Raw genomic sequence first — 16,752 nt, 5'->3', positions numbered from 1 at the left:
CTGACAATGCTCGGGTCATGTGTTTAGCTCCCCAGTGGTCGAATATGATGATACGCACTATTCCTGATAGTTATAGTTATTATTAATTATTTCAAAATGATTCTTCAGACCAAAACAACATCAACACATGCTTTCAATATACTTGAATATTCACTCCCCTGTGTACAATTCGGTTAGAAAAGTGGGTCAATGTCTCTTTCCTACAAGGTCTGAATAGCTGTTTACCACAAGAGTGCTAATTCTACTGTGATAACCTGAAGTCATGGTCATAAAACTGAGGCATCAGCGTTGTCCATTTCTGCACCCTAGGCAGACAAGCTGATGGGCAGGAAAGGACATTAGCCTGCTTTCATTATGTCTAATGACTCTAATGCAGTACATGACATTGTCTCTTGCTAAGTGAATTGGCTAGTCAGACCAGTGTAGATTGATGATAAATGACCACTTCATTATATGCGTGTGGAACAGAACCGCACTGCTTTCCATTGGCTTGTTCCATGTAGTCAGATTTTGACCATTTTTTGAAAAATTATTATGATAGCTGTGGAATCGATGCCTGTATAGGAATGCAAGCCTAAAAGAGACACGCACACCACCCTACTAAAAAATTAAAATAAGTACATATCGTTCAAATCACAGTCTTTATCCTTACCTGGCTCCCTTCTCTTTGCCAGAAGACAGTGGGTTGAGGTTTTCCTCTGGTCTCACAGGGAAAGGTTGCTGTTCGTCCTTGAGCGACTATTTGGTCACGGGGACGCACCACAAACTGAGGTGCCTCTGAGTTTAAAGGCAAAAGAAAACATAAAACAACTGCAAAGCAATTTTACAGAATTCTGATTGTGTTTTTAACAGGACTCCAGTTAAACTTTCAAAGTAAAATCCATAAACTGAATGTCCAGCTGCTAATTGAAGGGATTCATGCACTGGGTTTTACTCACTGAAAAGCTATACAGCTAAAATGAGCTAAATCCAGCTGCCAAAGTATCAGAATATTTAATAATAACTCATTAGAGTGCCCATATATCTTCATTTTTTTCTAAATAAGGCACATCTCACATATCTGTAACTCCTTTTATTTCTTTTTAAAGTGACGTGGTAAATTTAAGGACTGCGGGAATAAATCAGTGGTTGACTAAAACAACCTATATATGCATGTCTAAAATTAGTTTGATGGTTGCGTTTGTGGAATGCCACAACGGTACATGCATACTGAACAGGTGTGTGATTAAAAACAAAGAGCAGCGCATGCACAATGGGATCAGCTCTTACTTACCAACGGGGCGAGCTGATGACACAACAATGGTGTGAGTGAGATTTACACACAACACAGAGAGAAGGAAAGCAGAGGAGTAGAACAGAGGGACAGAAAAAAAAAAGAAATTAATGAAAATCAGAGATGAATGAGATGGAGTTGGGTTTCCATCCATGAAACTCAGGGACAGGGAGGGTAAAAATCAGTCACCAAAGCAGGTGATGACGTGGACCTTAAGGAAATAGTACCTTGTTGGTGTTTGTGAGATAAGAAACTGATGGCAAAAAACTGCTGAACAGTTATATCGCTAATGATTTATCAGCTTTAAGACTAACAGACTTGCAAACTTAATAGATCTGTTGGTAGATTAAAAGTCATGTAAATGAAATGGATCATTGATGAGAGCGGGCTGATTAAAGATGAGATATGTTGTGTACATTATGCTGTGTTTTCTATGCATTTGTTGTTAAGAAGTTAAGATAATTAAGAAGATAATTTTAGGTGATTCAAAATAAGCTGCACTTGGTTTCCTTTCTTCTGTCATACATACAGTCTGTTCTATCATCAAAGTGTCAGCTGACATTTAACATGTCCAAAGTTTAAAATAAGAAGGTCAGAATATGTGCTGAGGTAATGTAATCCTTTTGAATCCATAATTCAGACTTTAGACCTCCATAACTGTTTGTTTTTAGGCTTTTTTTGTGTGATGTCATTTAGCGCAGATAATCTTAATATGGTTAATTCAGACACACAGGTCTGGTTGTGGACACAGCATCCGCCTTCCGTTCAAACCTTTTTGGTTATGTTTCGTTAAGAAAGTTGGCTGTGGGGCCGGGGGGCGCTGCTGCGCTGGGCCCCGATCTGGATGGGCCTGGGCCCCCTTTCCCTGACGGGTTGCGGAGTATGGGAGTGCCTACTGGGGTCAGCGGGGGAGCTGGCCCCAGGGAGGGGTCACCTGCCCCTCCCTTCCTTCCCTCCCCATCTCCAGCTGCCTCCCTTTTCCCGCTCCACCACAACCACCCACACATGCAGGGCCTTGGAGTAGGGGTGCAGAGGAGGCTACCCCCCCCTCTGTCCCCTTCTGGCTGCCTCTGCCTCAATTTTATCCCACAACTTAGACCTTCACATTACTCACACTCTCATTACACATACATATAGGATCTTGGGGGTGGGCACGATACACGGAGTCCAAATTACCATCAGGGTGTACACCTCACCCCTGGCGTCGTTGCCCACCTCTCAATTTTGAATACACGTAGACATTGAGGGCTAGCAGGAGGGACTATGCGCTTACCTGCTGCTCTCTGGCAGGTAGCTCCATGCCCTCCTGGGTTTTAAATGCACCTTAGAACACACATGCATCAACACTACAATGAGCGGGTGGAGGGAGGTTTGGAGTCTTCTCTCACCCCCGTTCTCTGCGGCCTGCTGGAGCGGGGGGGCTAGGAGGAGGAGTTGGCCGTCCGACTGCGGTCCGGAGTGTGGAGCCTTCCTGCTGCTGCGGAGTCGGGGCGGTCTGCCTCTCCCCACCGCAGGGAAAAGGGTAACACCACCTGGGTCTGGGTGCAGTTCTCCCCTCCAGGGGCAAGGGTACCTAGACCCGGTTCGTAGAGTACGCTTGGGGAGTGTGATTGTGTGTACAGCGTCTCTTTATGTCTGTCTCCACGTTGGTTGAGTGTGGAGTAAGTGCATATGAGAGCATGAGGGTGGGAATGGACGTTTGTATCTGTGTGTGCCTGTATGTCTGTGTCAGGTTGGGTATCAGACGCCACCTCTCTGGGGACATCTCAGGCCCTCCAAGGTTTGGAGGCCTATCTCCACCCACCACCACTTCCCCTGCCAGTGGCGGACTCCCTCAGGTGTCGGTGCGTTGGTGGTTCTTTGTGTCTGGGGGTGGGCGTCCGGGTACACACCGGCTCACTCCTTGGCGGCCGCTTATCGGGGCCTGGAGCCTGGGGCTCGCTCGGGCCACTTCGGAGGTGGGGTGCCCCGGCCTCTCGGCCTGGGGCTCGGTCACTCAGGCACAGCTGGCTGCCGGCGGAGCTTACGGGCGCGTCACTGCAACTCCCCTGGCTTCTGCTCCGCGGCTGCTGAGTGAGCCCTCATCTGGGACTCTCCTCAGCTCTTACTGGGACAGTGGCGCGGCTGCCCCTCTGTTGGTCTTCCTTGGTCTCTTGTGTTCTGGGGGCCTCTGAATGTCTGGAGTTTTGATCTCCTCCATACCTGCTTCATACCCTGGAGGAAGGGGCTGTGGCTCCCCACACTCCCTAGCAGATCGTTACATGGAGAAACCTTTGGAAAGCAAGCATACTGATCCACACAGGTATGCACACAGGTGTACACACAGGTATTCACAGACGCGGACTACAGCTTTCTTGGCTGCTGCCTCAAAGCACATTGTGCGCTGTCTATCTTGCGTGCTGCACAATATCGTTTATTATTTAGTATCTACTGTTATCTACTGCTAGCTAGTTTATTGTGATGGTGCCGTTTTTTTTATTATGTTGCTCTTTGTTGTTTGCTTTCTCTTCTGTTTTTTTTCTCCATACAGGTGACCCAGGTGTTTTTGTTTTTTTTGTTTTTTTTTTTCTTTCTTTCTTCCCCCCCTTCTCACCGTCTCTTCTCCCCTTTGGTTTTCTTTCTCTCCCTCTCTTTCTTTCATTCTTTCTCCCTGTCCTATCCCCCAGTCATGTCTGTCCCGTTTGTAGCAACTGAAAATAAAATAAATTCATAATTATAATAAAGGTCAATCAAATGGACCAATATGGCAAGGCCATGATGATCCACTTGGTAAAATAAATCCGCTTGGCATCTTTCTTGGCCTTAAGACAACAATTCTGATGGCTAAAGATCCAAACGGGACACACAAAAAAAAAAAGAAAGTTGGCTTAAAGTGAAGGAAGGAGAGCTAAACCAACTCATTTTAGGCAGCGGAGAAAATACACCAAGGACAAGTACAAGAAAAATAAGGATTATTTTGATGTTTGAGTCACGTGAAGCTACATCAGTAGAGTCCAGGAACAAATATGTGGAGTGTATGCAAATGAGTATCCCCTTTTAGCTCTGTCAACAATGTTTTTTCATGCATAAAAAAAGAAGGAAAGAGAAAAACGAAAAACGGAGATAATGTTATTGGTCTGAATTTGGCTTAATTTTTGCTTGAGCTTTTCAAAGATGAAACAGCTTCTTCCCACTGATAAGGTGTAAATATGGAGTGAGTGGCTGGATGGAGAATTAGCCCCCCAGGAGAGGTCATAAAAGTTCACTTAAAGCTGGTAAGATTGTTCATATCTGGCGCCTAGCTGGAGATCTAGAGCAATCAACTACATCAGCCCACTGTATGAAAGAAAAGCTGAGGCCAGGCCTAGCCTTTCAGCAGGGGGGCAATAATGCTCATAAAGTGGGCAATAAAGGACTGATTGTCCTGTGGCCTGCTTTGGGAGATACAAAAAAAAAAAATATTAGGGATGGGTTATGAGCTTTGCCAAGTGTGAGTCCACAACCAGTTACCCACCTCTGATAGTCAGATAGGCGGAGGCCTCCGCTTTACCCACACGGTTCTCTGCGAGGCACGTGAAGGTTCCCTGATCAATCACTGATGCTTTCTTTATCCTCAAAAGGAAGTCGTCTTTTTCATATCTAATGTCATACCTGGTGACAGAGAGGAACAGTGACAGCAAGTCAAGTAACATTCCCAGCTGATTTAATAAAGCTGGAAGCATGATAACGGTTATATGCAAATTAAAAATCTCACGTTTAAAGTGTAGTGTAAAAACAACAAACAAACAATGATATCAAATTGCTGTTGTATAAACTACCGTGTGATGTTTTAGATGGAAGCTTTAAAAGGGTTGTGTCCTTTTTTTTGATACATTACAGGCAGACTTTCTAAGGCAATTTCTACAGTGCTAGAAAAAGGGAAGTAATTATATTGCGATGAATGCATGGCAAAATGAAAGGTGCTTTCAGCTGGAACCCTGACTGTTCCACTTTTTCAATATTTATAATGACGAACCACCCACTGTGGTGTGGGCTGTGCAGTATACTTACGTGTGTGTGTGTCTAAGTGTATGAGTGTGGAAGAGAGCAATGAAAAAAGACAGAAAGGCAGAGGGAGAGAGAGAGAGAGAGAGGAAGAGATAGACAAACAGTCTGAGAATAAGGGAGTGGCATAGTCTGACAAACAGAGTATGATGAATGAGCTGAGCAGTAAGAAATGACTAATTCATAGAGATGTTCCATGCATCAGTGTGTATCCACCAGTGCAGCATACTGTAAGTCAGCATCACTGAAGTTAGAGTGAGAGAAACATCTAAGCTACCAGAGTTTAGATAAGTGCCTCATAGGGGCTACAGACAGAATGAGTAAAGGAGCAAGGAGTCGGGCTCTCCCTCTCTCGGGTCCCTTTTGGCGTGAGCGATCCTGTGAAATTGTCTAGCCAGCCATACTGATTCAAAGATGGGAGACAAGTCGAGCAGAGAAATGGCACAAGGGGTGAGAAAAAGTCACATCAGAAATAGCTCTTCCAAAGGGTGTGGGCAGAATATCGATGGGAGTTGTGGGGTCTGTCCAGAGTCTGGTGAGGACTCCATTCACAGCACATCCCTGACCCAGATACAGACTTCCCAAGAGGCTGGTGGGTTTCGGAAAAGAATGAAAGAAGTTGAAGGAGGGAAGTGAGGCGAGGTAGGCCTGAAAGTAGGACATGTTTCTGGATTCAGGGGGTACTGAGGTACAGGGCATAACATAGGTAAGCAGACAGACTGCCAGACATAGGGCGGCAATCAGTTGTTATAGTCTAACTCAAAATATAATCTAACACAGAGGCACTTTATAGCGTGTTAATGGCTTACACCATGTTTATTTCTTTTTAAAAATAAAGCCATTAAACAGCATTCATTTCGACATGAATAATCACATTTTTGTATAAAAAAGATGAACTACTATGTTTCAGCTAAGGAAAACATACCCTTCAATGCTTTAATTAATTAATATAGCTGATTAATTTTGAAGCAGCTCCAAAAGTAATTGAAAACATCTCCAAGAACAAAAACTATAATTATTTTTGCATTACAGCTGCAAAATTGAATCTCAGAAGCAGTTCAGAGAAACAAATAAACTAGTTAAACAGTCATAACTATAGACTGCTGTTGCAATTAGCATAATTGCAGTGTACCTAGAGCTGTACTCGCTGATAGGCTGATAATATTTATAATGAAATAGTTTAGACAGAATGCTTGCCATGGTTGTTTTTTTTTTTTAATTTAATTAAATGTAATTGTCTGTTACAGTTTGTGATAAAAATCTGATTCATATCACATCTTGTAAAGTCCTTGAAAAATGCCTGAAATGACGAGCTGATGTAAGTTACATACTTCAGACAATGACAATTTATCAGTCTTCAGACTTCAAACTTCAGTTAGAGAAATGTAGTGACTGAATCACACTGTTTCTATACAGAGATCATATATTTAAAGCATATAAAGCACAAGACAAACAATGATAGGCTAATAATAACTTTTTTAAATGAATACTCCTATGTGATACACGCATATGCATATGATGTGATCTAAATGTGTGGAACAAATCGCAGGAACACTACATATTATAATGCAATCCATTGCAAAATTACCATAAACTGGATTAAAACATGACATGATTAAATAAACACCATTACAGCTGAATATCCAGTTACTAGGCTATTGTAGTTTTTTTCCTTTATACTATAGACAGTATATAGGATCCTATTGTGTTTCCATCTCTTTTAGTGCCTTTTGTGCCACAATTGAATTGTACAAAGCTGGCATTAGTAAAAAGAACAAAAGGACAGACATTCATGTGCTTTTTGGCCGAGGAGTTCAAACAGCAAAAAAATGAGATTCTCTGCAGCTAATAAATAATTTTTTGACAGACTAATTAAAGTCTCCCATGAGTAATACAGTATGTTAAAACTTCTTTTCCTGATGGGACTCATTAGCTCTCCTCAAACATTTATCTATTATCGTTTTAGCATCGGTACACATTCACACAAACACGAACGCGCACATGGCACACAGACGTGCACTAAACACATTCAGTCACAGTCCTCACCTGCCACGAGTAATATCCACATCCTCTTTTTTCCATCGCAGCACAGGCGGCGGGTCACCATGGACTTGACACCTGAACTCTACGCTCTCGTCAACTAAGACCACCTGGTTCACTGGCCGTTGCACAAACACTGGTCTTTCTGGATGTCGGCAGGAAAGATAATACAGAGGCGAAATTTACTTTTGATATACTGGTTAAATGATGTAGGTGGCAAAAAAAAAAAAAAAAAAAAGCTATGATCTATTATTTTCTGAACCGAGCATATGTGCATGTCAGACTTCTTACCAAAAACTGAGAGCTGAGCTTTTTCACTATCTCTCTCCCCAACCATGTTGGCTGCCGCGCAGACATAAATCCCTGAATCACTCTTCTTGGTATTTGAGATGGTCAGCTTTCCTCCACGGACCTGAGGAAGAAAAGGCACCTGTAACTAGAATGAACCGGGTTCAATACAAAGTCCTTTACCCCCGTGACAGTTCCGGGTTAATGTGAGTAGCTGAGTATGTGATTTAGTGTATAGGTCCTGAAGCAGCAAAGGAGTCCCCTCCCTAAGGGAATTAACCTACTGTGATCCTGTCGTCCTTGAGGTCAAGACGAGTTTTATCTTTCCTCCAGAAGGTGGTTGGTTCCGGATGCCCACGTGGCGGCTGACACTCAAAACTCGCAGTCTCTCCAACTGCCACAACCACGTCCTGTGGATTCTGTCTGAAGTCATCACGCAACACTTAGAAATATAAAAAAAGAGAGCAAGGGTCGTTACCATTTCTTTAAGAAAATCTACTTCAGGTCACTAGTTTAAATTTTCATTCAAGTTCAGCTGTTCCATTATGTGAACCAAAAATTACCTTTAAGATTGAGCTGCCACAGGCTAACAGAACTCTATGACTTTTTTTTTGTAATTTAAGAGTTCAAAGATAATTCTGTCAAGTAGACTGTCGCAGGAGACAATCGCCCATCTGTCTCCGATAATACAGTCATCACTCTGAGGGCATACTGAATGTATGGGCTCTGCAGATAAATGCAACACCATGTATATATCTAGGTGGGGTTAGCGGTACAATGTGCAAAGGAAAGACACACCAAAACACAGAAAGAGACATGAAAGCAAAGCACAACTATTAAAGACACACAAACAGGCAAGTCTAGATAAGAAGTAAAGTAAATGATCATGCATTAAAAATTTAAACTGTAATAAGTCTGACTACTTGAGGCTGAATCACTCAGTGTAAAAGTACCTGATAAAAGCAAGTGAGCTACACTCTGGTAAGTGCACAAAAGACATTGGCATACGGACATAGACATCAGCCTATGTGACTCTATACTAGCAATGATCAGGTCAACATTGAAATACCTGATTGGGTGAGGTGAAAAACTTTGATCATCTTGCTACAATGCAATGTTATCCTTTGAGTAGAATCTACACAAAACAACCCTGATTCCATGAGGTCACCTACAGCCTACGGGATGCAAGGCTCCACAGCTAATGGGCTAGTGCTGGACACCACAGTATCCTCCTCGAACTAAACACACTCAGCAGGTTCAATCTCAGGGTACCATGAATTATCCCGGCACTTTAAAACTACTAATTTTTCTAGAAAACTTTGATAGTAAAGTACACACTGGCCTGAAATTCACTGGGTCCCTAATTCATTAAAATTCATATTCTGTGAATTTTGAATACTCCAAAAGCAGCCCAGTAAAAACATGAATAACTCTCTTCATAAGTTTAATAGCCAGAACTTACTATTTACTCACTTGCTAATGAAAGTTCATGAAAATGGATACTATGGTTCAAAATGATATTAGGCGTTGGTGTGTTATGGCTATGGTGAAATCAGGCACCTTGAGATGATTGAAAATAGTCACTCTCCAATTCATTATTGTGTTTACTTTAAAACACTACCGAGCTGCATCAAAGGCTGCACAGCGGACTCTTAAATAATTCAAACAGTTATTGAACATTTTCTTATACAAAATCGATGATTTTCAATGTTTTATGAAATTCATTACATTCATACATTCATTTCCTGTAATATTTCTTGACATAAAATATTTATTTATTTTTTCTCTTTCTGAGACCTTGGATGACAACAACGGTTGGTAATGGGCCTGAATTTTTCAGCAGACACAGGGTCAAACTTTGGTTTATTAAAAAGAAGTTGAAACACTGCATATAGGAGTTAGGAGAGGTAGTGCAAATAGTGAGTGGGGATACCAATTAGATCAGACTCTGTTGGTGGATGTCTATGAAAAAACACAGGAGCAGGAACAAGGCCAGATTTAGAACTAAGGATAAAAATTTGTTTCAAAACAACATCTTTAACAGAGATGCTCACGTTATACCTGAAGTTATACACTGACATGATATGCTATGACACCTGGATGAAGTATGGTGGTTAAAAAAATATGCCTTGTTTATTCTAATTTTCTGTCTAGGGAGCTGTAGTTCATTAGAATGCCATTCATGAGCACATTCTCCTTTCTTCCTTTCTTGTCAACATTTTAATTTACCCACGGCAGGGATATCTGCTCTTGATTTTGTGTGTTCAAAGGATCCGAAACATCAAGGATTGTCAAGCAGTCCCTGTAAAAACCATGCATTTTGAACAGATGTATGTGATAGCCGCTGCTAAGTTAAAGGTTAATGCTTCAAAAACTCCCCACTTCTGTCACAGTTGTTTTCCACATATCATTTTTAAAACTAGTTGTTTTTTTTAACTAACCACAGGATTGACTGTACTGTAAGCCATCACTGAAATAACAGTTAAAAATAGATATCATGATCTGGTTCATGCAATGAGCTGTTGCCTCTTTACATTAACAGCTTTTGACGTCTTTTATTTATTTATTTTTTTAACAAGTCTTGCTCTAGGCCTGTTTTAAATTACAAAGTGTGCTGTATGGCAACAATGATGATTTACAAAATTAAAAATAAATAAATGAATAAAGGGAAGTTTTCAAATTAAATAACTGTCTGTTGTTTAATAAAATTCTGCTGTTTCTAATTTTCAGTGAGATGAATTAATGAAAAACTAGAGCACTTTATCATATCCCACACTAGATGATAGCCTGTGTTTGCTTTTCATCCACATTACTGCCATAAGCTATTCTGCTGATATACTGTAACATGAATTCCAAGTCCCAGAGGACACCTCTAGTGAAAAAGCAAATCAGGAAGGAGCCAACAGCCCTTTGGCCTAACTGTCAATCACATCCAGTAGCTAGAGTAAACGAGCCTCAGTCGCAGACACTACTTTGGCACAGACATATGCCTAGCTGGCTGTCACGTTGTACTATACGCTTACTGACCCATTCCATGAAGGCAACACTGCACTCATCCAGTCACACAACTGCTTTCCTGTTTTTGTGTTGTCACATCAGAGATGCTTCTCTAACAGCTTGTCCCAAGAGACCGTGAAACACACAGGAATAACTGGAAAACCAGTTAGTTGAAGATGAAGTGAAAACCCAATTACAAGAAGTAAGTCAGGGGAAAAGGCAGTCTGTCTTAAACAAAGGTTGCTGGTTTAATGTAATGGTGGAGTTTATAACTGTCACACTATGCTGGCAATACCATAAAAAAGAAACATATTCTAGGCATGATGTCTGGTGTCAGATACTAATCCATTATCAGCCACTTGCAGCTATACAGTATCTAAATCTAAAGTACCAAATTCTCCCTGTCTCAGTGTGAGCTTGGTCGAGCAGCCAAGAGCCGAAATGTGGAGGTCACAAGTCCAAGAGGAGTTTTGAAATATGAAGCACATTTATTTCTTCTTCCAAAAAACACAAGAAAACATATTTCTAGCCAAACCCTCTAGCCAGACACCAATTCAAAATGCAACTAACATAATCTCTACTCTACTTTAATCCTATCTGGTGCATACCAGATAAAGAAAGAGTTTCTTGCACACACACAAAAATGCTCAATAGCCACATAAAAAGCACTTCCAAAGCAATTTACAACGTCTATCTATATTGACAATTCCCCAAATGCAAGTAAATATCATTCAAATAAATATATTAATACATCTAAACAGTAACACTAAACACCCTTCTAACTAATACACACTTGATAATACTCTCCAGGAAATAATAAAAGACTCTACTGGGCCTAGGCTTCTGCTTGAACATATCGAGACTGTGGAAGAGGCAGAGGTAAATTTGTATAATGGATGGATTACATTGTAGTGCTTGTGTGCTAGTAGCTGGGCAGCAAATATCTGTGTATCAATTACTCCCATTATTAATAGCAATGTTCTGTGGTAACTGAATATAACTAGCAGTTACATTCTGATACACTGTACCTATTGTCTCTGGGCTATTTTTACTTGTGATGCCACACATGATTTAAAATAACAATTTATCTCTTGATTTACTTTGGTTTGCCATGAATGGTGCACACAATCGGTTTTATCTAAATAGTTTTGGAAGAGAGTAACTTACAATTTCTTGATGATGGGCTACTGCAAACTTGAAATTTGGTCTCATTAACAAAGGCTGCACAGTTACAAATTATACACTTTAAGGCGCAGCGTAGTAGTGCAGGGGTTTGCACTGCTGCTGCATTGTAAAGCAAGTTCTTGGTTCAATCACCTGTCGGTGTCCAGTTACTCTGGCTCCTTCACACAGTCCAAAGATATCTAAGTTAGGTTAATTGTTGATACTAAACTTTGTGACGTGAGATACTTAAAGTGTATGAGTAAAACCAGAGAAGTGCTATGTAAATGGCATTCTGTGAACATTATCAGACTATACATAAAGCAAAAATAATAAAGCCCAGCAGTCTGACTGCTGCTTTCTCTCTGATACACTGAAGTAAATCTGTTTTCTTATACAGGAGAGATAAGATTGTCACAGTACACAGACTCGTCCTGTCTATTTCAAATTATTTTGATTCACTAACTTACACGAGGCAGAAAGAAGAAAATTGTTCTTTCTGTATGTTTCCTGAATTTTCCATGCTCACTTATTCTCTGTGCAAGGAAAGAACATTTCTACACAGATATTAGTGACACCCACTGAGAGGTCTAGGCAGGTTTCTGTGAGTGCTAAACTCAAACTTATGCGAGGAATAAGGTTAAGGTGATGTTAATCTGTTGATCTTAAATGTGGAACCCCTGTGGAGGCAGCATCCATGCGTAAGCTGTTGTCAGATGGTAATTATTTTGAGATGGTGGTCTGCCACCACTGCCTAATGTTGTCTGATTGAGTACTGCTCAATTATTCAAACAAGGCATTCAGAGGACTCACTCATTTGCCAGTTACATTTATCAAATCAGAAGGAGAGTGACTTGTAAATGGGCTTCATTTCGTGGCACAATGGGTGGTAAAAATATGTGACAAGGTAGAAGTGTCTGAATACAAATAACTATACAGAGGCTCATTCTATGATTAATAGAAAAAGGGTGGTAATGTGGCAGTTGTAAATTCTGAGATATTCCTTTTTTTTTTTTTTTTTTTTTTTTTTTTTAAATGACATCAGAAACAGCAGTATGCGACATTACGTGATGGCAGAGCTTCAGTTCATCCTTTGTCATTTTTTTTTTTTTTTTTTTTTTTTTTAATAAATAGGACAGGGGGAATGAATGAGAGAGAGAGGGGGAGAGAAAGAAAGAAAACCCAAGGGGAGAAGAGACGGTGAGAAGGGGGGGGAAGAGAGACAAAAAAAAAAAAAAACTCCTGGGTCACCTGTATGGAGAAAAAACAAACAAACAAACAAACAAACAAACAGAGGAGACAGCAAACAACAAAGAGCAACATAATAATAGAGAAAACAAAGCACCATCACAATAAACTAGCTAGTCATAGATATCAGTATTTACTAAGTAATAAACGATATTGTGCAGCACGCAAGATAGACAGCGCACAGTGTGCTTTGAGGCAGCAGCCAAGAAAGCTTTAGTCCGCGTCTGTGAATACCCATGTGTGCATACCTGTGTGGATCAGCATGCTTGCATTCCAAAGGTTTCTCCATGTAATGATCTGCTAGGGAGTGTGGGGGGGCCACAGCCCCATCCTCCAGGGTGTGAAGCGGGTATGGAGGAGATCAAAACTCCAGACATCCAGAGGCCCCCAGAACACAAGAGACCATGGAAGACCAACAGAGGGGCAGCCGCGCCACTGTTCCAGTAAGAGCTGAGGAGAGTCCCAGATGAGGGCTCACTCAGCAGCCGCGGAGCAGAAGCCAGGGGGAGTTGCAGTGACGCGCCCGTGAGCTCCGCCGGCCCCCAGCTGCGCCTGAGTGACCGAGCCCTAGGCCGAGAGGCCGGGGGCACCCCACCTCCAAAGGGGCCCGAGCGAGCCCCAGGCCCCAGGCCCCGACAAGCGGCCGCCAAGGAGTGAGCCGGTGTGTACCTGGACGCCCACCCCCAGACACAAAGAACCACCAACACACCGACACCTGAGGGAGTCCGCCACCGGCAGGGGAAGTGGTGGTGGGTGGAGATAGGCCTCCAAACCTTGGAGGGCCTGAGATATTCCATCTCACTGTTTTGATTTCTTGAGACTCTCTACAGGCTCACTCTACAACTGATTTTCATTACAGCATTTCACCAGCACATCAAATCTGTGAAGATCCCACTTGAGTACTGGATGCATGTTGCTCAGTTTGCAAGCTGCCCAGATGACTCAGAAATAGAAAATCATCTCCATTTTGTCACAAGTACATGGATTTAAAGCAGTATTTATTAACTTACAGCAGGTGATGTTTCAAAACATGCCTTGCTCTATACAGACAGGGCATTTATTAGACGCTGTATTATCTGGTATAACTGCTGTCTCATGTACCCATTAGGCATGCATACATTTACTGCAGAGTCTATCTCCAACAATGCACATCAGCTTAATATTAGTCATAATGCATCGCTTCTGAAAAAAAGTCATAGTCATGAATCCATAACGAATAAAAATTGATTTAGAAAAAGTTAGCCCAGAGCAGCTCAATTAGATAGCTAGATAGGTGAGGTAATGATGTAGATATGTAAATTGGGAGGTTTATTCTGCGTATTTAAAATATCGGAGAAAAATCTTTCAGGTCAATGTAAGAAAATGCAGATTACATTTTTTAAAAATCATTGTGGACCTGCTAGTCGAGTCATTTCAGAGCAGTAATTAATCATAAAAGGCATTTGTACAATATACACAGTGACAGATGGTGACTGTGTATATTTAAATTACAAGCAAATTAACACAGGAAGAATTCTGTGTCTCATTTCCTAACATATAGTGTTTAGAGTGCCTTTATGAGTCAATGTTATATAAACTGCTTGAGGTATAGCAGCGCTATACCTCAGGAGCCAAAATGAAAAGAAATATGTGCACAAAGTATATGACTAGTGAGGAAAGATGAAGATAGTAACATCTGAGTTGTTGTGTGTAACAGATGGCTGGATTTCCATTTGGGACTCACAGATGCGGTGAAGAAATGAGGTGCTTCATGTAGACAAAGCTTGACACATACAGTCAACATATTATACATTCAGGTTTAAACAGCATATCAGCCTTTATTTATAGAAATTGTTATAGCAGCTCTATTTCTGTGATTACATTGTATTTGAGCATAAGGAAAATCCTGCTATTGTACAGCCTTTTGCAGTCAATGATCCAGTGTCCACGAACAAACTACAGTCGTGCCATTTCTTGTGACAGAGGTCTACTACATTTTTGTTTTCTTTTTCAAGTTTGCTTGAGGTTGTTTTTTTTTTTGAACAAGATAGCCTGTAGGGACATGTCATGTTCTCAGCAGCAGTCAAGGATGTCCCATATCTGTCACATGCATAATATCTACACTGACATACACGCACATATACACATAAACAAACAGAAAAACAGCTGGCCTGTTCCTATATCACAAACTGTGCTGATGACCATAACACATCATCACTGTTCAAGAGATAGAAACAGAAACCAAGACAGTTATGCCGACACGCACTCATGGAACAGGGACAGGGAACATGGAGTCAAGAAGGCTATTCGCATTGGGCATTTTTTTTTTGAATAAATAAACAACTTAGCATGTCTGTGCCCTAAAAAAGTCATCAGTAATCAGTCAGGACTAAGATCAGCAGGGAGATGAGGAACATTTACACAATGTCCCCTGAGGCTAACAGCCCAGTACAAACGTGCATTACCTATTATAGTTCTGGCTTCCCAACAGGAAGACACAATATGAGTAAATTAAGCCCCCCTTCTTTATATAAACAACACGGTAGCCTGAATATAGAACTATATACACTTGAATTTCTGCCATAATTGCAAGGTATAAGAGTATCGATGACATCAAATGTAGCAGAAAACAATAGACTGCATTGGCTTGAAGCCTTATTGGTGTCTCTACACACTTTCCAAGTATAATTTGTATTCCTGACAGCTCCTTAAATATATATATGTGAAAATCTTTATTTAATTCAGCTATACTTATTAGTGCACATTACTATTAAGTCCAATTATGACCCAATTTTATTTCCATTCTTGCAACATGAAATATAGAGGGGGAAGACCAGGAGGTACATAGTAACTGAGGTCAGCAGCCTTCAAAAGTATGTTCAGACAGCCCTAGCACCGCTTTGCTTTGCTTTTTTGGCATCATTAGTGTCAACACCAATTAGTGTCAATACGAGAGCTGAAAATAGATGAACGGTGAAATCTGTGTACGCCTGTGGCAACACAAAAATTTAGCAGAGTTTTAGATGCAATTTAGTTTTTACTTTGACTTTAGCTAGCACAGGCAGAATTTAGTGAATGCTATTTTGAATTGCTGTTTGTTTAAACGCTCCTCCTTAGCTTCATTATTAACCATAAAAGGACATTTTACTTTTCCCCTCTTTTCAACCAGATATGTGACACACACTAACACAGGGCACATTTTACCCATATCTTTACTCGTAACCTTTCTTTCCATGGAACGTTTGAGTGAGAGTTTACACCTCACGCTATAAAAACAGTCATTATGAAATCTTTGGCCTTTGAGTTAGGAACCAGTCAGCCACCGTGAAGGGTTAAGAATAAATGCCCGATACCATTGTCATGTTTAATTAACCTCCGTTCTCTTGTCGTGTAAAGTAAATTGAAGTTGTGGATGGTATAGGAGGAATCACCCCTCCTCCCATTACCCACTCCCTCATCTCTCACTTGCTTTGCCTCTAGTTACTGTAACAGCATTCCCTCGGACCACATTTCCACATCTATAATTAATTACTCCTGTCTGCATGAATTTCTTCGCAAGAACACATTCCTTTATCTCTAAGAGTAACCTATGTAAATCTGCTTCTCCCTTCTCTCCAGAGTCACAGTTTCAATCTCATCTATATAAACCGCTAAATCCAGATGCACTGTTGTTTGTACAGCAGTGTTCAAATATTTTTGTGTGGACTTAGTTTGTGAATTTGCATTTATCGAGACTTAATTCC

General features: G+C 41.0%; 1 protein-coding gene across 3 annotated transcripts in view; it reads right to left on the bottom strand.

Annotated features, from left to right (window-relative positions):
• Positions 1-16,752, bottom strand: part of LOC309715122 (roundabout homolog 2-like) — an 83,811-nt gene that overhangs the window by 29,265 nt on the left and 37,794 nt on the right. For 2 of the 3 annotated variants that reach the window (XM_082547970.1, XM_082547969.1), the window contains 6 exons: positions 7,909-8,066; positions 7,628-7,748; positions 7,343-7,481; positions 4,767-4,903; positions 1,274-1,285; positions 653-777 (listed from right to left, as the gene is read on the bottom strand). In XM_082547970.1, the coding sequence (XP_082404096.1) occupies positions 653-777; positions 1,274-1,285; positions 4,767-4,903; positions 7,343-7,481; positions 7,628-7,748; positions 7,909-8,066 (692 nt within the window). The remainder of the gene's footprint in view (positions 1-652; positions 778-1,273; positions 1,286-4,766; positions 4,904-7,342; positions 7,482-7,627; positions 7,749-7,908; positions 8,067-16,752) is intronic. The other variant, XM_082547968.1, reaches the window with a different exon arrangement.

Source organism: Aulonocara stuartgranti (genome assembly GCF_965226115.1).
Source record: "Aulonocara stuartgranti genome assembly, chromosome: 10".
In the NCBI taxonomy this organism is placed as follows: Eukaryota; Metazoa; Chordata; class Actinopteri; order Cichliformes; family Cichlidae; genus Aulonocara; species Aulonocara stuartgranti.
This window is presented reverse-complemented; position numbering and strand designations above follow the sequence as displayed.